The sequence below is a fragment of the Fistularia commersonii genome, chromosome 13 (genome assembly GCF_037954325.1).
Source record: "Fistularia commersonii isolate RoL2024-O1a breed Wild chromosome 13, RoL_Fcom_v1.0, whole genome shotgun sequence".
Classification (NCBI taxonomy): domain Eukaryota; kingdom Metazoa; phylum Chordata; class Actinopteri; order Syngnathiformes; family Fistulariidae; genus Fistularia; species Fistularia commersonii.
This window is the reverse complement of record NC_141296.1, coordinates 5758553-5780899: the sequence shown is the minus strand read 5'-3', so window position 1 is coordinate 5780899 and position 22347 is coordinate 5758553. Positions and strand designations below refer to the sequence as shown.

The following is a 22347-nucleotide window of genomic DNA, read 5'->3' as shown; positions in this document are numbered from 1 at the left end:
GACATGTGGTTTCCCTCCTTCTATTGGTGATAAACAGGGATTCATCCTTTGGTGAACATGAAACTTCTGCTACAGCTATTTAATCCAGTCACGGGTGTTTTAGTGATAGGCCGGTGTTATAAGCCAAACACTGAGGGGACACTTCAGACAAGTGCATGTAAATATAGGTCAATGTCACAATAGTTGGCACCTCAGTGGAACTGATCTTGTATTTGCAAGTCAAAAGAATCGGGCAAGTTGCTGCAGACTAAGATGAGGCAGTTGCGAGAGAACAATCACAATGCAGTCACTTTAGAATCATTAAATTTCTTCTTCTTTACCTTTGGCTGCTCCCGTTAGGGGCCGCCGCAGCAAAACAACCTCCTCCCTCTAACACAGGAGTGGACAAACTACGGCCCACCGACCACATCCGGCCCGCCAAAGATTGGTACAGAATTCATACTTGATGTGACTGATTGGATCAATGAATTTGGGAGCTCAAACAGGAGGTGATTTCATTTTTGGAACTACTTAAGAATTTTCCTGAGCTGAATGACACAGATAGGCTTTGTGATTTAGCCTTTACTGTGGACATACTGACAGATGAATGAGCTGGATGTGAAGCTACAAGGGAAAAACCGGTTTATGCATGAAATGCAAGCAAACGTCAGATCCTTTAAAACCAAGCTGGTTTTATATTCAAAGCAAATGACAGACGAGTCTGAATATGTATTGTTAACAAATGCATTTTATTTTATATGTATCGGCTCTCTGGCTGACCCTGCCCGTCGGTCAAATTGTAAAAGTCAATGCGACCTCGAAGCCAAAAGATTTGCCCAACCCTGCTCTAACACCATTCTCTGGATCCTCATCTCCCATACAGACTAACATTATGTCCCTTTTAGAGTCATTATGTCTACTTGGTGCCAAAACAGGGTCCTGCAAATTCAGTTGGATGACAAATTGAGCTGCGTTGTCAAACAAAATGCTACCTTCTCGAGATATTTCACCTCCAAATCAAGATTAAAAACATGTTTTGGACTCATCTAATAAATCTCTTTATGAGCATGGTGATCTTTAAATTACAAAAATTCTTCCGTGAACTGGAGACTTGTCTGGTATGGGAAAAATGCAAAGCTGCATCGTTATGTGACAGTTATGTGAGCGAAGATTCCTCTGAGGCAGTTCCCATGTTTGCTTTTATTTTTCTTCATCAGATACAAAATAGGATTATATAAACTGTTTTGCAGTTACAGCAAAGAGTTGTGAGAAGGAAGAAAGGTTATTGACAGCTGGATATTTTACAGTTGGGCATCATGAGGACCAACTGACAGGAACTATGTGTATGAGAGGGAACTATTGCGGTATTTTTCAATGTTATGTCATATTAGTGTTTTTTTTTCTTCTGATGATGATGAGTGCACTTCCTCCAATTTTCAGTTACTGCATATTGGAATTTTTAAGCAAAAATACGGACGTCATGCATGTTAACAGAAGAAGAATTTGACACAATTGAAAAATTTTGGAATACATTTTATGTTTTCACTTTTTTAAAACGAAACCAAAGGTCTTAGATAAGAAAGTCAACATTTCGACTACTTCTTTTGTTTAACAAAGCATTCATCGCCACCCATTGTCTCAAAAATTCTTCTTATTAAAAGCAACATTACATCTGAAAAGATAAGCTGTCCAGAAATTGTGTGGCCAGAGAAAAGGACATTGAAATATGAAAAAAAAAAAAAATCCTGGTTTCAGCAAATAAATCATCGACCATCGCCAGTGTTCTTTGTTTTCTCAGAATGAGTTAATCTAAGACATGAGACATTTCTCTTTTGTTGAATGTATGATTACCTTTCCTGTGTTTTAGTATTTTATAGACCAAGAATGAACAAATCTAAACACAAATGAAATCATTTGACCCCCTGAAGTGCAAAGGAAATAATAATATTGTATCATCATTGAGTGAATAACATAAAACCACCCGCTTGACTATTGGAGTATTTATCTAACAAGCCTGTGTGAACATTGCTCACAATATTTCTTTTTTGTTTTTCTCACACATTCAACAATATTTCAGCAGTTGATGGGATATCAAGGCCAGGTGACGCTCCATAACCTTTATTTTGATTACTTTACATCATGTCAGAAGGAGATTTTCAGGTGAGTGGACTGAGTGGACTGCCACCATGTTATTATTCTCAAAAAGATAAAGTGTGATAGAGGCACATAATGTGCAGCCCCCGTAGTTCTGCCAAAGCATGTCCTGTTCAGTATTACTCTGCCCTCCAAACAAAACACACCCTCTCTGGAAAATTCCTTAGCTGATAATGAGCTGATAAATTCAACGGACCTCCAAAAAAAAAAAAAAAAAAATCATGTTTTCATGCTTTGTCGCTGTCTAAAACATTCACTCTGGATAAAATATGTAGAGTCGCTTTGTGGCACTCTTGTTTCTTCGTAAAAAAATTTGATTTTTTTTTTCATTTGACCATAAACCTGTGTTTTAAGATATGGTACAACTGAACAATGATGGAGCAGATCATTTTGTCAGCCGGGCCTGTTTGAGGTGGATAAGCCAAATAACAGTTTAGGAACGTCGAGTCAGCAGATGGAGTTATAGAAAAACAGATATGCTATACCGGAAAGAAGCAGCAGAAAAAGCAACGATTGATAGCTTGACATCCTTCTGAGATAGAATAACAAAAAACAAGAAAGGAAACCTCATTTTGCATTTGATTTAAGACATTTGGAAAAACACACAATCATTTAATGTTTGTTTTCTGCCCGAGAAGTGCAATTACGTGTGAAATGAATTTTGATGAGACACTTCAAGACTGTTTGTGATTCTTCTATAACAGCAGAAATAACAGATACCAGATTTAATAACACTTCCAACTACATACATTCATCTGTCTGTGAAATATTTACACAAGCTTACATCGAAAAGGTGTTAAGAAAACTATATGTTGTTCAGTTCAGATGTGAAAATGCGATAGCAACTTGGTCTTTTTGGTGATGCTGTTGAGCAATGATGTGTCCCTATTAACAGTTGTATGTATTTGACACCACTTAAAGTATTTAACTACAATAGCATTTTTCAAAACAGCAATTGTTATCAAACCTAAGAGGTAAAAAAAAAAAAGGTCTGGCCAGTTTTCTCAGTGACACTCAAACTGTTAATACACAGTGCAAGAGCAGCTTTATAAAACACCCATTCTTTATAACATTCATCCAAAAAGCAAAGCTAGGAAATATTGCCCTCACAGTGTTTCTAAATGCCTTTCTATGACTTGAGCGGATCTTTCAGGGGTCCTGCAGGGTGTCGCATCCCAGCACCTCCAGACGCAGAGCGATGTCATTAATCCATCCCCTTGGGTGGATTCGCATAAAGCGGCCGAACAGCGGAGGATCAAAAACAGACAGAGCTTCCTCTTCTGGATCATCATTTCCTATGAAGATCTGAGGAGAAAAAGAAGTATGTCAAACACCAAAAGAAAGAATTGGCTGATGTCAGTCAACCCTTTATGTTTATTTCTTACAATTAAATTGGAAAAAGAAATACACGGGAGTTAACGTTGACTTAGATTATAATAACGTCTCAAAAGCAAAATGGTCCGACAGGCGAGGTGAAAATACATATATTTTTTTCAATTTTGGGGAAAAAAATTACCAACTTTTGTGACATAGCAATTATAACATAAAGATAATATAATATATAATTTAAAGATAGTTTTCCGGCCTCCCTACAGTAAGACAGGAACATTAACACCCTTTCTCAATTCTTTTCTCTGTAAGGACAAAGATAATTTCTTCTTCCACTGCTAGTATTAATAAATTAAATAACTAGTATTAAAATCTTCTACTTGACATTTTAGTAGTAGACATACTACTCACTACTCACAAAATCCCACATTCAAAGTCCAATTACACCATTTTATTTCTTTGTAAAATCAGTAACCAGTCAGCCTCTCTTTCCAGGATATGTCTTACCTTTTCTTTTTGGGAATTCTCCTCCAATACGGTGCTCCAGGTGTGATTATCATGACTGATGGTGACAGAGAACTCTGTCACCATCATTTCCGTCATCATCGATTTTGCTCCCTGGGTAACAACACCTGTGATGCGTTTAACGGCACCCAGGTCGACTTGCAGCCACTCATGAGGATTGTTGTGCTGCAAAAGGACAGTTGGGGAAAAAATGACCAAACAAGATGGCGGTGAATTTTTACCACTGAATTCACTTGAAAAACTTGATCAACCTGTTGAAATTATTCTCAACAGTAATTTATTTGGTAAATCCAACAAAGGCAAGTCTAAGTTACCGATAAAGAATGGCTGTTTGGAAAGTCAATGAACAAATACATCTCGAGTTTGCCTTCATGTAAACAAGTAAGTCACTTAAGGTTGCCCCATCATTTGATTACTTGTCTAGAATAATTCCATGATGACAATGACTAAGAAAATATAAGCCAGCTGTAGTTGTTATGAACTGTGCTTGTAACAGACCCACAATGAATGACCTTTTGACCGTTTCAAAGATCTCATTGTCGTGGCATGTGGCCTGGAATGACACCTCGACAGCCTCAAGAGAGGAAAAAATGACACCTCTGCTGCTCACTGCCGCGAGGTGTAAAAATGATAAGAGGTACAAGAGAGGAGAGTGGGAAATAGAGGACAGCAATGATTAAGCACAGCATGTGGAGAATGCCAGAATGTTTTGTATTACTCATAGCAGACAATCCTCCAATGCACCAGCTATTATTAACTGACAAATTCAGTCGTTCATTCATTCTCTATACTGCTCTTTCTGCAGTCAGAGTCACAGCTGACACTGGGAAAGAGGTGGGATAGGCTCCTGACCGGCCACCAGTCGATCATAAGGCCACATAAAGGCCATTCACTCAATTTAAAGTTTTCAAAAAACCTTATCCATGTTTATTGATCATGGGAGGAAACCGGAGAACCTGGAGAAAACCATGCAGACTCATGGAGAGTGTGCAAACTCAATGTGCATAGGAGGGATAAATGCATTTTAAGTATAGCAAGTACAACTCAAATCAAGTAATGCGATGCAAAATTTCATCCAGGCTTTTAACCTGACGGGATCTGTCTGTGTGAGGAAAGCAGCCTGATCGCACATTACAAGCTTTTCAACTAACCATCTGCCAAGTGCAAAATGACAACTTTGACAAAATAAAAGCACCTATTGCATCCGGGGGTTCATGCAAGAGATGGAAATGAAGACACTAAAAGTGTGACCCTCTGTCTGTGAGGGAGGACCCCCACCTCTTTGTTTATGAGAAATTGTCTGCAGTGTGTAAATGTACCTCTGGCCTCCAGGCATTGGAGCTGCCGCCCTGATGGAGACGGGCAAGGCTTGGGCTCCAGCTACGGAAGAAGGACGAATGAAACGACGAGGCCTTGAAGCCGCTGTCGGGGATCTTCCCTCTCTGGAGCCCAAGAGGGAGCGAGCAGCCTGGTCACACAAACACACGCACAGATTCAGTCACCGCAGTTTTACAAACGATTAACACCAACCGCAGAGGGGGGAAGGTGACTTACTGTTGACATCGCAGCCCAGCAGTTCCAAACGCAGCGCAGGCTTTTGCACAAAGTCTACGGGATGAATCCTGATGTAGCGAGCCACGAATGGTTTTGCGAAGCGATTTTCCTTCACCCTGTTGCTGTCCATGTTGCCGTAAAAAATCTAAAACAGACCCCCCCCAAATAATACTATTGACACAAACATAATGAAGCCTGCTGATAATAACAGTCGGAGAAACATCCGTTTCTCCTGAGTAAAATTCAGTTAATTGTATTTGCATGAAAATGTATCATAATCTTTTGGATGGTTTTAAAATACAGTAATGTTTCAATGTAGATGTCTACAATGAGACTTTCACTCCAAATGTTGACATGATATAGATTGAAGTCTAACTTTAGCACAGAAATTCCTATTTTAATGTAAGGCAATGACAAGAATTTACAGGACTGTCTCAGAAAATTAGAATATTGTGATAAATTTCTTTATCTTCTGTAATGCAATTAAAAAATACAAAAATTACTTTTTCATTATATTCTAATATTTTGAGATAGGATTTTTGAGTTTTTCTTAAGATGTAAGCCACAATCAGCAATATTAAAATAATAAAAGGCTTGCAATATTTTAGTTGATTTGTAATGAATCCAGGATGTATGACATTTTTGTTTTTTTAATTGCATTACAGAAGTTAAAGTACTTTATCAAAATATTCTAATTTTCTGAGACAGTCCTGTGCTAGTATGACCTGCACCGTGTTCATCGGTGAGCTAAAGTTTATCGCCAACTGACTGTAGTGGACAGTGAGACAGCCATTTTGTGAGGGCTTGTTAAATCTTTTAATTTCTGCTTTTTCATGATGAATTTTCTTGAGAATCACTCACAAAAAAGTTGTGTGTTTTCCCCATTGAAAAATGATTTTGTTGTTAATACAAAATTGATATATAATATCTTTACAATTTCATTTAATTTTAACTTAAAACCTTCCATGCTCGCTTTTCTTTGAGTGAATTTGATTAATTTTCTTTTGGTGAAACTAAAAAAAGAATCTTATTTTAAAAAAAAAAATTTACATTATAGTCTGGGACACACCTCATTCTGCTTCGTATTATTTCCTCTGTAAGCGGTCCAGCTCTCTTGGTCCAAACTGTAGGAAATGGTGAAGAGTGAGATGTAGTTGTCCCTCAAGTAGGAGCTGACTCCCTGTGTCTGTATACCGTGCAGCAGGGTTGGCCTCTTCAGATCAACCTAATGGCACATGCATTACATTTTAATGTGAGACATATGACCAAAAATTTAAAATTATGTATGTATATATATATATATATATATATATATACAACAGCTGCAAAATTACTAGGGATCTCAAGGTCTATTCTGGCATATAACAACCAGTAAAGGGTTAATGATGGTTACCAAACTGGATGATTGCTATATGTCTGACCTGCAGCCATGAATTCTTGCTTCTGCCCATCCATGCGTTGATATAACCAGACTGGTCAAGCCTTGCCAGCCTTGGCTCCCAATTTTCTTTAAATACGTGTTAAAACATTAGCTATATACAAGTTAATGTAAATGATATTTTGCCATTGTGTATGATACATGAAAAAAAATGTCAAAATCCCGCCTTACTTATGTGTTCTGAAGCCGTTATCTGAGAATCCTCAATCCGTCCTGATTTCATTCCCAGAGGGAAAATGCATCCTATTTGACAATATATGACGAAAATAAAAAAAAAAAAAAAGAAAAAAGAAAAATTGAGGAACATAAGGACCACAGTGCCAACCATTCAAAAATTGTGAAAATACATCGATATTTATTTGACATGTATTTCCCCCCTTTTTTATACATGGGTTAAGCTGAACAAAGACATTAATTTTTTAGAATTTTTCACATTTGATGAAGTATTGAACTTTTAATGCAGTTCATGTTATATACATGTATTCATGTATATATTAATTTTACAGCTGCATTTACTCTATATATCTCAGATATTTACTCTGGGTACATTTAGGAATGATAATATTTTGAAACAATTCCTGATTAGACAGCATTTATTTATAAATAAATCCTGAAATTTTGATGGTACAAAAATGTAAAAAAAGGTAATATAACTTTATTTTATTATTTTTTTATCTTTATTACATTTTTGCCAGGGCAGAGCTGTTAAAGCTTGATAGACAGACTCCTTGACACTTTTACAAGCCTAAAGTATTTTTTTCATCCTTGTCACTATCAGGGTAATAAAGCAAGTAACTGCCATTGAAATGCCACTGGAATCCAGTATAATTATTGAAAATGATCAATGTATCAGTTTGAAAAAAAAAAAAAAAAAATCTGGACTGCTGTGTAAATATATGTGTGAATATCACAGGGTTACATCAGATTCTTAGCATCCTTACCTCTGCATGCTTTTGTCAAAGTACTACAGATCTTCAGTCAGTATTTGGCGTGTTTGACTGAAAGCAGCAACCATGAAGTTTCAGACTGACTTAAAGTGTTGCGTTAGCTTGCTTTGGCAAGATAGCAAAATATGTTGTTATATTTGTCAGATTGAATGGACTTCTTTAGTGAACAGCTCTGAGCAATCTTTGACTTAATTGTTATGATGGAAAAAATGCTTATATTTTGGTGACTTTTAAATGGAAGATGCCAACTGAGGTTGAAGACATTCAAAGTGACCAAAATGATTACTTTTAATAGTTACTTCTCCCAATAGGCTTTTGATCTTGTACATTTTGAAATCATGTGCAGAATTTTAAAAGGGATGCTGCAACTTACGTGGATTATAGACCAGGAGTTTTGCCCTCATGCCAGCCAACTGGTAGTCTCCTATTGTGCACTCAACCAGCCATGTACCAACAGTGGAGGGTCTCATCTCTATTGTGCCAAACACACCTGGACAATGGGATTAAGCAGGTAGACTTGAGAGTAGGCCTGGGCTAAAATTTCTTTATTAGAATTAGAATTAGAGTTGTTTTATTTATAGTAATACAAACACGGGTACTGGGCAACTTACAACTAAACCTCTAAGAATAAGAATAAGGAAAACTTTATTTATCCCAAAGGAAATTGTTTTGCCAGAGTTACAAGAAAAATATAACAATAATAAATAATGGTAGAAAATTGTATAAACAGTAAAAAAAAAGAAAGAAAAAGAAAAAGGGAGAGATAAAAATACAAATAAACTGTAAAGTATCTTAAGTAGCAAGTGGAAGATAAGGAGTGCACCAGAGTATGAAAAATATTGTCCATGTAGCTGTTATGAAATATTGCATAGTTATGAACATATATACAGATACATTATTACAATTAGTTTCAATTGGGCTTTCTCAGAAATAAGTTTGTTAAACTCCGACACTGAACCAGTTAGGAATTCTATAAGGGACGGCAGGTGAGAAAACTGAACAATAGGAATAGGTTTAAAAAACAAAAGAGAGTAAATCTGTACCACTGTAAGTATGGAATTTATGTGTATTCTATCTATGCCAGTTTTTATAAGAATGCATGTTTTACCAGGGAAGAGGTTGTAAACTCCCTGACGATGTTCCTTTTCAGTGTGAACAGTGAGAGGCAAACCATGGAATTGCACAGCATGGTACTCCCCATCATTTCCCACATTAAGCAGATGCCACCGGACTCTCTGGTACTGAGCAACCAACAAACCAGGAAGCGTCTCAGCAACATAACCATTTATTGCTATAAGGAAAAAAAGGAGATTTGAATTATGAGGGAATGACATTTGCACAGAAATAATCAGGCTTTCACAAAAAGCATCCACAATAAGCTCATTTGATTCTACCTGCAAACTTATTGCTGATGTGATACCAGGGATCCTCTAGGTCTGCCTTGCAGGGAGGAGCACAATACTTCTCAAGGTTCTCTTCCATATACCAACTTTTGGTTTCATCAAATGTGTGGAAGAGAAGGGAGAACTCCTCCACGTTCGGCTGCTTGTTCTGTTGTCTATGCAATGTCCCGTGCTTACATATGACCAGTGGACCAATCAAACCCGAATGAAGATCCCTCTCCTGTAATGTAAACAAGGAAGTACATTGTTATAAAACCAATATATTTGTATTGCACATTTACAGGTTATTGCAAATCAAAATGGTTATATACGAGCACCGATACTCATTTAGTGTTTAACGTTTTAGAAATCAACTTTTTCCAAGTGATAATGTCATTTGTTTGGAGCTTTTGAAAGTCGTGTTGCACAATTTAAAGACCTCTGGTCTTTGATTTGCAAAAACTTAAACAACCCTAGTTGAGGTAAACATGAAAAAGAAATCAAATGGTTGAAACAGATGTCTGATTCTGTTGAGAATGAGAAACTAGTCATGCATTTTTAAACTTGGTTATCAAATTGTGAGTAATATGCTCTACATTAAGTGGTGAGCTCGAGAATTTTATATAATTTTTCTGCTTTGCTGTTTTGCCCTGAAACGGTATCGGAACTTCCACTGTCAGTTCTTGATTTAGTAAGGAACTATCTTGTTCCTGTTTTCAGAAAAGTCACCACTGCAAATCGAAACCCCTCCACCAGCTCATATCTCCAACACAATAACATCCTCTCACGGTCGAGCCGGCTTGCAGTACAAGCCCAGTGTGACGTCAACTCCAAATTTCCTATAAAAAGTACATCTACGAATAATGGCCCATATTTCCAATGTAATTTTACAGTTTCCAATCATTTTTATTATTTCCAATTAAAGTTTCCATCTTAAATAATACGTATTTGCCCAAATAGACAATATAACAATTTCATAGTTGTTGTCCACTTCTTTTAAAGAACGATATAGGCTGCACTGGCTCATATATAGTAGAAACAAGGTAGTATTTTCAGGATTATCCTACAATCAAATATATCTTATAAATATAAATATTTCAAATATAATTAATAAGAAACTTAATTCATTTAATGAAGAAATACCAATACTTCTAACAATTATCATAGATATGAGCAAAATAAAAGGAAGAAATGGAATACAATTACTTTATGTAATTATAGATAGACCTTTTATGATAACACAGAATCAGCCTTAATTGGGGTAACTATACTGACCTTATCCAGGGAAGAGTAGTACGCTCCGGTCTTGCAGTCAAATTCAGTTTCAGTGGGTCCTTGTTTCCTAGTTATTTTCCAGTTATATGTCCGGGCCTCCCCAGGATCAACAGGATCTCCTGGGACCCCAGGTGGAGCAAAGGTGGTATGAGTTTGACCAATGCCAGCCCCCTGGCTACGATCATACACTCCCTGCAGGTGAAATGAGTAGGGCCGGGATGCCTTGTTCATGAATACCACCTTGAATGAGACAGAGTCAGAAAGAAATAGGTCATTACACCGCAAAAGTGAGCATTTTTTATGTATATATATTTGTATTTGTTTACTTTACAACAGTGTTTCTCACAGTAAGGACGTCATAAACTTCTGCTCTGATGAAAGGTCCCATAATTCCTAGGTGTTCCTCAATTTCTCCACGGCCGGCAGGTTTTTGGAAGTCTTTGTCATTGTACGCCCGAAACACTACTTTCTTATACTTGTAGAGGAACTTCCTCATCCCACGTCGCATTTCTCTGAGGGGGGTGAGTTGCGTTTTTATTAAGGATCTGTTCACAAAAGCTGTCATGCTTTACGATTTTTGCTTTTTGGTACTCAGACCCAACCTAACATGGGATCTTGATTTTTCAGATTTACTATCATGTACTGTATACAACAGACTTCCCATTGAGTAAACAAATTGAGTTTTAATTATTGAGCTTGAAAAGACCTGGAAGGTAACTCTTTAAACTTTATTTAGAGAAATCAGCCTTACTTGGGTTTGATATATTGATGGGGTTTTCTAATACCATAGTCCCAGGTGACCTCTTCTGCAGCAATGTAATAGCTTCGATATCGAATCTGACCAGAGCGAGGCTCCATGTAGTCAAACATATCAGTTGTGCTGTTATCCTGCAATAAAACGAAACACCCGTTATACTAAAAGAAGGGAAATGTTGACAAATGTCACAAAGAAATGTGGCTGTACCTCTTCGCCATAGTCATCATACATGACAGACAAACCAATGTTGGTTGTGTTGTTGTCAACAGCAGCAGCAGCAGCAGTGTAGTTATCCTCACCCAGCAGATCCAACATTTGTTGCTCAGCATCAGAGTCTATCTGTTTTTTTATCAAAAAGATTTGATCCGCGTCTTGGAAATTGCTGTGTTCCACAGGCAGCGCCTTGTCCTTCACTTGTGAATTTTTGTTGGGTAATATCTCATTGCTCTCTTCTGTTGTCTGATTCACTTCATCAGGTATTTCATTTTTTTGTTGACGTTTGATTTCAGCTTCTGTCTTATTTTCCAAATCCTGTAATTTACTCTCAGATTTAACTGGTCCATTGTTTGTGTCCCACAAACTTTTGTCTCCATTTGTCCAGTTTCCCACTACTTGTCTCTTCTTTCTGGCCCCTCCTTCTGTCTCATTCAAAGGCGCCAGTGAATCCCTACCTTCATCTATTTCCCTCAGGACATCCTCTGGTATTTCCTCCTCCGATGCTGTATTCGTGTTTTTTCTAACGAACGATGCCAAGGTCACTCTCTTCAGTTGACAGACCACGTCATCGTCCGTCCCATTAGTACTTAAACTCCCGTTGTTAGCAAGGTTTTTTTTGCACACCTTAACCAGCACCGTATCATTTTGTGGTCGGCTGCTCCTCGGTCCAAGGTCAAACTGATCCACGTAGTCGGAAATATCGAAATCGTCCTCATCATGATCCACGATTAAGTCACCGCTGTCGCAAGGAATAACAGTGTAAAGAATGCTCATCCCTCGGCTCTTCAGGCTGCCGTCGAAGGCACTGACCTCCCATTCACCTTAAAGAGAAAATAAAAAAATGTCAAATCATGCACTACTGGCGATAATATCGTCCATCAATGACATCGTCTATGACAGACCTTGTACTTATATTGTCCGTGAACCGACCAATATTATTATTCAAGTGGGAATTGGCTCAGAGGCCTTGCTGTTTGACAAATGTGGAAAAAAAATACCATTCGGGCCAAAGTGGATGGAAATGTCCACAAATAAGTCTATATTCTGTTAGCCAACTCTATTTCTAACTCATGTTGGAAAAAGTCCAACTCTTGTGACATAATGAAGAAATTACAATGGAAAGATTATAAAAAAAGCCAGGTTTTGGAGCAAACTTGACATAGCTGACAAATTGAGAGCGCTTGCATCTCATGATACTAAAAACATTTATCTGCTGGTAGAGGAAGGCAGGAAATATGGCAGAAATCTGTATTGAGATGACTCATTTATCTATTTGAAATTATCTGGAGAGTCATGTGATTAAATTCTGATGCTCATAAAATTCAATGAAATGCTGGACTTGAAGATAACAAAAAACCTCACTGTGACACAATAAGTACTGTGGCCTCTGAAAAGTTGTAGCTCTGTAACATCATGGAGAACTGATGAGTCATATGTTTATTCCCTATGGTTCCTTTGCTATGTTTTTCGACATATGTTGCTAAAATGGATTTTCTTAACATGCTGCACAAAGTAATTTTAATCAGTAAAAATGATTCCACTTGACTGCGTTTGGATACAACTATTCTATGCCCCTAACAACGCCATACACAGACTGTGTTTATCATATTTTTCTTAATCCAATAACCTAATAACACGAGTTTTATGCAACCAAGAGGTCAAGAATATTACATCATAAAGTAATTCTGTTTTCAACTATGCGACATAATCATGTGCCAACATTCAAAAATATATTCTACACAGTTCTACTTTTTAGGGCAGGGTAGCTCTGAGGCTTTCATTATCATAACTGTATCATAAATAGCACTGTTAATCAATATTATTCACCAAATGAACTGAGAAATGTAGGTAAGATAAAGAATGAAACCTGTTAACTCCATCTCCGAGGAAATGGTCATGCCGGTCATGGGGAAGAGAGTGAGGACGGACTGGTACAGGCCCTGGTACTCAAAGAGGTTTCCCGTAAAGTAGATAGAGAGGAAGTCACTCTGGGTGCCCACGTAGGCCACATACCAGTAGATGACGTCAGTCTGACACATTACAAATTGGCGCATACTAAACATGATGCCATTCACACCTAGAAATGAGAAAAAAAATGGGTTCTCAGCACAGTAAATCATGTCTGATTATGTAAAAAATGAAAAGAGAATTTGGGGGAACTCACTGTAAATGACATTGGAGTTGTATAATTCAACATCTGTCACGCTGGAAGAGTTTTGACTGGAGTTTTGAATGTTTTCATTGGCGTACCAACTTCTGTTCTCATCAAAGGCAGAAAATACCAGGCTCCAATCCTTATCCGGGCTCACCTACGGGAAGAGAAACACCTTTGTACCATTTTCAAGTTGATCATATTACATCATAAAGGTATAGTTTTTCTCACCAAGCGTCCAATGCGGTCAAAGGCACCAGCCTTGCAGATCAGAAGCATACCCACGAGTCCCGAGGCTACATCCCTTTCAGGGGACACTGTGCTCTGATACAGCTGGGTCAAACATTGCGGGTCTCCATTCAAGGGCCCATCGTCTGTTAACTTCCAAATGTATCCAAATGTGTCATTAGGAGGCACTCCCATTGAACGCAAGTCCTTCGCTGTGTGTATTAGATTTGATTAGTTGACATAAAATTGAATGTGTAGACATGTCCACCATTTAAGCAACAATAACTGAGAAAAACCCAAATGTAACACACACATAAAAAACAGAAACATATTTTCCCTCTAAACACTATTCTAGATATTTTCCACAGATAGCTCCAACTTCCCCTATTATCTCTGATAAAGGAGTTCAAGGTGGTTGTAAAGTGTAGGCTCCTGTTAAGATACAGGAAATCCCTGGATGAAAAAGTTAGGCGTCAGGCATCACCACCAGATCAGGATGCAAGTGGGAAACCAGTACATCTGTTGCTCAAGGGGAGACAGGGCCTTTTAACCTCACATCCCCAACAGCGTGACAAGGCAGCAACCAAGAAAAGAAGATCCATGATCTTGGAGGAAATGCGCAACCTTGAGGAGGAAGCATGAAGGACAAGGGTAGTTGAGGTTGGTGGCCAAGGAGCCTTGACTAAAAGGGACCTCCCCAAGAGGAAGCTCATCTGGACAGACTTGAACCCTTATGCATCTCTTTTTTTGTTGCGATCAGTGTGATCAGTGTGCGATCCAAGTTTGGAATGAGACAGAACCCACTGTGCAAACTGTGTTGGGAAAGGGGTACCATGGGCTCATATCTTGTCAGGGTGTAAAATGGCACAACAGAGGCGAGTATGCTGTTATAAAGTGCTACTGAGGTTAGCTGACACACTGGTGCAGGAGAGGCGCAAGAAACACAAACCACATGGGAGAACAACATCCATCCAATTTGTAATGGAAGGGGAAAAGCCTATGTGAGAGTGCAAAGACTGGACATCCCCTCCCTTTTTTTTGATATTTAATTTATTTTATTTCCTGAGTTAGCAACTGGCTCCTTTCCTCTCACTCCACCACAGGGTGGCGCGTAACCAACTGTGATTAGTTTGCCGAGACCCGGTCTCGGTCTCAAAGAGGTTGGACGCCAGTAATGTGGCTAATGTTTGTGTTACAGGTAAGTATTCATAACAACATGCAGATAGGTATAGAAGAGCGAAAGAGTCCCTGGGAAGTGAGTGAGAGGGCCGTTTCACTTGTATGGTTGAGGTCAACAGTAGCTTGGGTAGTGCTAATAACATGCGATCGCTTGTCGCTAAGCTAACTGTAGCCTCGTGGCGGGACTTCTGTGTATTGGAGTCGAGTGTCGGTTTGGAATGTGTGTACATGTACGTGTACAGAGGAGAAAGGGGAGCGATTGCTATACTGGTTTTGTAAATAAGAATAACTGTGATTAAGTTTGCCGAGACTCGGTCCTAGTATTAGTTCAGTGCTGTGTCGGCAGCAAAGAGGTTGGGCACCAGTAATGTGGCTAATGTTTATGTTACAGCCGACATTCCCCCGGGTAGTCAAGACAACCCTGAGGCCGGATGTGGTACTTTTTGTCAGAAGAGGCGAAGGAGACCAATCTCTTCGAACATATCGTCCCATGGAAGGAAGGATGCAATCGGGTTTTTGAAAGAAAAAGGCCAGAATACCAAGACCTCTTGGAGTACTACGGGGGAAAAGGCTAGCAGGCATGGCACTTCTCAGTTGAAGTGGGCTGCAGAGGGTTCCCTGCACAGTCAGTGTGGAAACTGCTCACAGCCATAGGAATGACAGGAAGGGAGAGAAAGATAGCAGCTTGCAGGATGGGGAGGCCGCAGAGAGAGCCTCCTGCTGGTTATGGAATAGGAGGAAGCTGGAAGCCGAAGGGTAAGATGGACAATACAATGACTTGGCCACCACTGCTGACCCACCGTTGGGGGAGTATTACGGTTCAGGGTCAAAACACCCGGTGAACAAAGAGCGCCATGATGAGACCAACTCCCCCCAAGGCTCCATTCCCCAAGAGAGAAAGAAGAAGATGAGGCATCTTTTGATGCAGTTACATCCGTACAGGGTAAGAAAAATGTCATATTTGTAAAACGGTATATCATGCCGCTTAATTGTTTTAAGTCCAAATCAAACTTACCATGTTTGGATTTGTACATCGGATAGATCTTGGTGATCCCATTGGGGTAGATATTATAAGGGCGACTGGCCAGGTTTTTGAAAATGATCTGGAGGCACGGTAAAAAAAAGGGAAAAAAGCAATTTCCTTATCATGTATATATTAAGAGGTGTATATCTTCTGCTTTTGATCTATTGCATATACAAATTTCCCTGAACTTCACCAGACTTACATGGAACACATTGTCTGCTTTTCCCTTCAGCATTGGGCCAAACAGTGTTCTCTTGGTGCTCTTCCTCCGAGTGAATGTCCTGTCTGTGTATTCTACATACACCACCTTTTTATACTTGTAGCTTGGGAGAGGAGGCAGGTGTCTGGACTTCAGCTTACTGCATTTGTGAATGAAAGCAAGAAAAACATTCAGTTTAAATCAGTTAAATGACCAACTTCCTTGTAATTTCCAAGATTTGCTTCTTCTTTGTCTACCTGTCTGTGGGTTTCAGGTGAGGAGCATAGTCCCAAGTCACTTCTTCAGCTGCGATATAATGCACCAAGACTCCAGAGTATGCATTGCTTCGGGGATGCAGGTTTTTGATCTCAAAATCCAAGGTATTGAACAAATCCTCATCCTTTTCATTACTGTTTACAGAGAACTCATCACCATTCTTGTCATTAGGTAGAATGTGCTGCAGCTGTTGGAGGGGCTCGGGACAGTTCTCGACAGAGAATAGTGCCTTCATGCCACCTTAACAAAGCAACACACAATCATTAGCTGTGGAAAATTGAATTCATTCAACAAAATATGCAGAGCTCTACCCGTCTTACCATATTGGTGAGCATGTATTTGACAGCTGATTAGAAAGCTCCCTACAGTGCTGGGTTTCATTTTCGCAGTGATAAAAGTCATAGGGGTCACCTCCATGGTGAATTTGCGACGATCCATTACCTGAAAATAATATAGGTACAATAAATGATGACATAGTTTCAGATAAAAACAAACAAAAAAACAAAAACAAGAACTGTGCCTTGCAAAGGATGTGACACCTAAAATTACATCCTTAAGGTGAACTTAATGACTTGCAGGCTGATTTCAATTTTTATATATCATACCATTTAATGAATTGTGTGTTTGTAACAATGAGCCCATGGTGAATGTCTATGCAAAGTAGCTTATATATATATGTTTCTTGATTTAAGAAATATCTTTGTTTGTTTTTTTTGTTTTCTTTTTACAAGTGTTTGACCTGAATTACCTGCAAAGTGTGATCCTGGAATTGAATAGAGTGGATTTCTGGTGTGGTACCAATCCCAATAAGATGCCAAAACATATAATTGCGGCCTTGGCACATTACCAAACCTACAAACACACACACACACACACACACACACACACACACACACACACACACGCAAAATTCCATGTGACATGCAGAGCCAACGCTCCAACAGCTGATTACAGAATAAAAGCACAACCTCCCAGTCTACATCCTGAGAAGTTCAATACCGGGTAATGTGGAGTTGACATATCCGTTGATGGTGTGGTACTCCTTTTTTCCATGAGTCTGCTGGTTCCTCTCAAGGTTCCTGCTCTCCCCTGCATGCCCATACCAGCTCTTTGACTCATCAAACACTGCAAACAGCAGAACAAATGCCTGCCTTGTCTTCAGGTTGGCCTCTGTTAATACACCTGTGGGGACAAGGGAAGCAGTTCATTTGTAAACCATGATATGGCCCCAAATATTGATTAAAAGACATGAAACAATGATTTCGTCAAAATATATCTGTTCTATTAATGTTTTTATAAACTTTTTTTATTCCTCAACTTATTCATCTTGAGATGAAAAAGAGAGACAATGCCATCATCATCAGAAAAATGTCAATCTACAAGCTGCTGCTGCAATTACCCTTAAACAAGTTGAGGTAACTGACCAGAATAAACAAGAATACAACAGAACGTCATTGAATTGAATTAATCGCACCAGATTCACTCAATGACATTTTGTGGAAAAGGCTTAACTTAATCTCTAAATCTGATTTAACCTTGTCAGAATATAGTTTTTAATTGTGCTGGACTTTGATCACTGTGGATTTTCTAGCTCCTAACAAGTTGAAATGAAATCGGTGTCAGTCTGAATTTGTTTGATGGTCCTTTAAACTAGTATTTATAATTAGCAACAATGGGAACATAATGTTAGTTATTCATAAGAGCTCTACAGAAACAGAGTCCAGAAAAAAAAACAAAGGATTTGTGAAATTAGGTATAAAATATATGACGTTTTCCCGCAACCCCCTCCCTCAAACTGACTTGACTTGCAAATGAGCAAGGCGCCAATGAGTCCCGAATTGATGTCTCGAACTGTGTCCACTTGAGAAGAGTAGGAGTAGGTGAGGCACTCGGGGTCGCTGGGGGTGGGTCCGTCTTTCGGACTGATGTCCCAAACGTACTCATAGTAGCCTCCAGGAGAGACGGCATCATCCTCCTTCTCGTGGCCTGCTGTTGAGTCATCATACCCCACTCCTGGAAATTACAGCACATTGCATTAGTTTTTTCAACTTTTACAAGCAAATGTAACCATTGAATTAATTCAAAATCTCATTCAGAAAATCGAGCTTAAATGATCTGAAATTTGCTTTCTTTTGATGATTTTTTTTTTTTTTTTGAGTCTCACGTTTCACTCACAAAGGCTTCACAAAGTCACTTTAAGAGAAGTTAAGTTCTGGATTTGACATTGGGAGCTTGTCAAACCGTTACAGAGTTCATAAAAAGGCCATCCTGTGGCTAAAATACATAACGGCAAACAGGTACTGGCTACTTCCTGCTAAAGCTATAAATCTTTATTGTATATGAACCAAAGTCCAGATGCTTTTATTCATTCATTTTCCAGGCAGTGTAACTTAAATTGTTAAAAATGTGTGGAAATAGCAATAGAATAATGAACCATTCATCAAAATAGATTTATTTTGACTTATATTCATGCTAAACAAACATTGCTGCAGTCTGATCTGACTTTGGCTCTTCCATGCTACAAAGTATCTGCACATAAAAGATAATGGCGACCGTTACTCTATGTTATTTCTAAGGAATTAGGGGGAACCCATTAGGGTGTGTTAGCTGACTTCATTATTATTTCCAAAGAAATAATCCACGTGGATCTTGCTTAAGCTTTGATATCTGCAACTCTAACACATTACATTTAATCATCTTTTTTTCCTTTCCATTAAAAAAAACTTTGTAAGGGCCCCTGTTTTTACCATTGTGTCATATGTTTATGTGCTGATGCGTCTCAAGAAGCTGAGTCAGGTGCTTAACAATTTTTTCTACCATAGAAAGACAGTATTGCCGATTAATCATGAAGATACTGCACAAGAAAATGAGTTTGTGTTTGAAATCCGGGTTTTCATTTTTTCCATGATGTACCCTCTGACTGTTTCCAGTAGGTGATTCCCACAGGGCTGATGCTGTAGGGCTGGGAAGCCAGGTTTTTGAAATGGACCACTACCTTGTCACCAGCCTGTGCATGGATAATTGGACCTTGAATACCTAAAGGCACAAGGTGAAATTTTGATTTGAAACAAATCACACACATTCACCATCTTTACCATCTTTATTCACTTAATAAAAGGTCTAGGCAAAAAACAGACAAAAACAATAAGACAATAACAACAACAGAACCTTCTGACATGACACTTCTAAGTATATTTTCTGGTCCCTTTTAGTATCTACCTGATGTTGGGACTGGAAATACTTCTCATTTCAGACTAACATCTCATTTCAAACTTACCTGTCCAGGCTGGTCTTGTCTTGGGGGTAGTGTATTTGGAGTCTGTGAACTCCCTGTATACTGCCTTAATGAATTTTTGTGGATTATCTTTGGATCTCCGCCTGGGAAAATTAAATTGCGGACTATGTGAACCAGGTGTGTGTATATGTGTTGGTACAGGATGAAATTGATAAAAAGTCAGAACACACACACACACACACACACACGCACACCCAAAGTCATTAACCACATATTGTTAACTATTTCACAGCTCAACTAAAAACAGACATACATAAATAAATCAAAATAAAATAAAATAAAATGAAATAAAATAAAATAAAATAAAATAAAATGAACTTGCCCATGTTGAGATGAAAGGTCAGCTTCGTCCAGGTGGATGTAGTCCCATCCGATCTCTACAGCTGCAATGTAATACTGTCTAACGGAAGCCGCTGCAAGATGCCACTCACTGATGGAGCAGAGCAGCAGCACCAGTTGCATTACGGTTGCTTGCATCGTGGCGAGATCACCTGCCTGCTCCGCTGTGTTTCGGGTCAGATCCTGGACCCGTTCTGCAGGCCCTGCGCTGGACCGTACCATTTAATAAGAGGAGGGCGGGGGATGAAGGGGAGGATGGAGGGGGTTGCAGGAAACTGAGGTTGCGTGTGCTATTTAGATAATCTCTCTCACTCTCCCTTGTGTGCATGCACGTAAGGGAAAGTGAACGCTCCACTTTTCCTACTCTTTTTCATAAAACGCCCATCTCAAGAGGGTTGTTTTTCTTAACCTATCAATTCAGCGTCCAAGTTAGGCCTATTTAGGCCTATTAATCCAAATTTTGTTTGGTTAATCTTTCAATATAACTAAGTTATAACTGACATAAGAGTAATTATTTACATTGTGACTGCAAAGCAGACTCATCATTGGCCTTTCCACAGTTTCACATATTGAAGTTCATAGCATGATTGAATGAGAAAATAATGTATCACATCTTCAATCCATCTGTTAGAACTTTGATAAGTATCAGTGGGATCATCATTTGTGCAGTTTAACAGCTATAAGTTTAACTGATATCACACATATTCTTTAATGTGTTTGATGGCACAAGTAAATCCATAGGCTCTGTGATTGGTCACAGGATGGAGAACTTTGAGACCATGATGGAAATGAGGATGCTTAAGAAACTGTAGTCCATGACCAGCCTGGACCAGCTCCTCCACCTCACACCGGATTGACAGTGGAGCAGCTTCTCCAACAGACAGTTATGGCTCCGTTGTCGAACGGAGAGATACAGTAAATCTTTCCTACCTCATGCCATAAGCCTATACAATAAGACTAATCAGTCACATTGCCACTTAGTTCATTATTTATTCCTGTGTGTTGGTAAATATGGAGAGACTTATTGTTATTATTTTATAGATTATACTTTATACTTTTACACTTCCAAGTTGATTTAATTTAATTTTATTTTTACTTTCATTTTCAGCTAATTTGTCACTATACAGTCCTTGTATGTCTTTCCGCTGCTGCTAAACAATTTCCCAAGCATGGGATCATCAAAGTACCGTACCATCTCATCTCATCTCATCTCATCTCATCTCATCTCATCTCATCTCATCTCATCTCATCTCATCTCATCTCATCTCATCTAATTTTTAAAAAAATTTATATTTTTCATTTAACTTGACTAGTTTTAGGTAGTTTTTTATTCAAAATCACTGGATTTTCACATTTACTGTTCAAATAATGAGAAGAGACTTGCAATGAAGCCGCAGACTTTTTAACCTCAAGGTAGATTGCACAATGACGGCTGACTGCCGGCATGCTCTGCACTAAGATTGTATCGCTGTCTTTCTGTATGTCGTTATTAAAATGTTGAATCACATTTGCTATATGAACTACATTTCCATATTCATGAATCAGATTGTGATGAAGTCAGTGCCTCAGCAGCCATGAACTTTATCGCTTGTAACTGCTTTCCAATGTCTCCCAGGTTCACTATGAAGCAGCTTTATTGTGATGGACTTTCACTGCTACCCTGTGGCAGAAAGGGGATACTGAAGAACTACAGCACGCAGCAGTAGTATTTTTTAAGTTTTTTATTAAATCAACATCATTGGCATCATAAGCATGATGATGTGCATGTGTTCAAATTATTATATTGACAATGTAAAATATTCAGTTCATGGCAAAATCTTTCCCCAAACACATTCCATGATAACAACAACACCACCAACAACAATAATGATAATAATAATAATGCATGCCTTTCTTTACACTCAAGGATACGTAAAGATGTGGGCATACAAAGAGTGCATCTATACATACAACAAAGTTGTAAAGAGATAAGAAAACAGTAAATTTAAGGAAGGTAAAATGAAAAATTATTATCCAAGCTCTTCTTCAGGAAGTCATCAATATCAGGTGTTAGAGTTGATGCCAGTTAAGGCCAGTGAGGGAAGCAAAGATTTTCATTT

At 38.6% G+C, this 22347-nt stretch overlaps 1 protein-coding gene across 1 annotated transcript; it reads right to left on the bottom strand.

Moving 5' to 3' along the window:
* Window positions 1-1491: 1491 nt before the first annotated feature.
* On the bottom strand, window positions 1492-20458 carry f8 (coagulation factor VIII, procoagulant component). The gene is made up of 27 exons (XM_086158067.1): window positions 20232-20458; window positions 19892-19992; window positions 19528-19650; window positions 18415-18627; window positions 17614-17796; window positions 17363-17466; window positions 16935-17055; window positions 16596-16854; window positions 16342-16498; window positions 16131-16218; window positions 13940-14148; window positions 13721-13865; window positions 13424-13633; window positions 11548-12377; window positions 11335-11471; window positions 10930-11095; window positions 10584-10823; window positions 9321-9549; window positions 9035-9217; window positions 8300-8416; window positions 7151-7222; window positions 6963-7048; window positions 6611-6766; window positions 5542-5686; window positions 5307-5455; window positions 3970-4152; window positions 1492-3438 (listed from the first exon to the last, which is right to left on the bottom strand). Exons 1-27 carry the CDS (start codon window positions 20384-20386, stop codon window positions 3283-3285), a joined length of 4917 nt encoding a protein of 1638 aa, XP_086014193.1. The 5' UTR covers window positions 20387-20458; the 3' UTR covers window positions 1492-3282.
* Between the last annotated feature and the right edge of the window lie 1889 nt (window positions 20459-22347).

Bases quoted from the DNA above. Each gene is read 5' to 3' on its own strand.
- f8 (XM_086158067.1), bottom strand. From the start codon at position 20,386: ATGCAAGCAACCGTAATGCAACTGGTGCTGCTGCTCTGCTCCATCAGT. The intron at 16,499-16,595 runs GTAGACAAAGAA...TCACAAATGCAG, and splicing joins CACCTGAAACCCACAGACAG to TAAGCTGAAGTCCAGACACC. The intron at 5,687-6,610 runs GTGTGTCCCAGA...GGTCTGTTTTAG, and splicing joins ATAATACGAAGCAGAATGAG to ATTTTTTACGGCAACATGGA.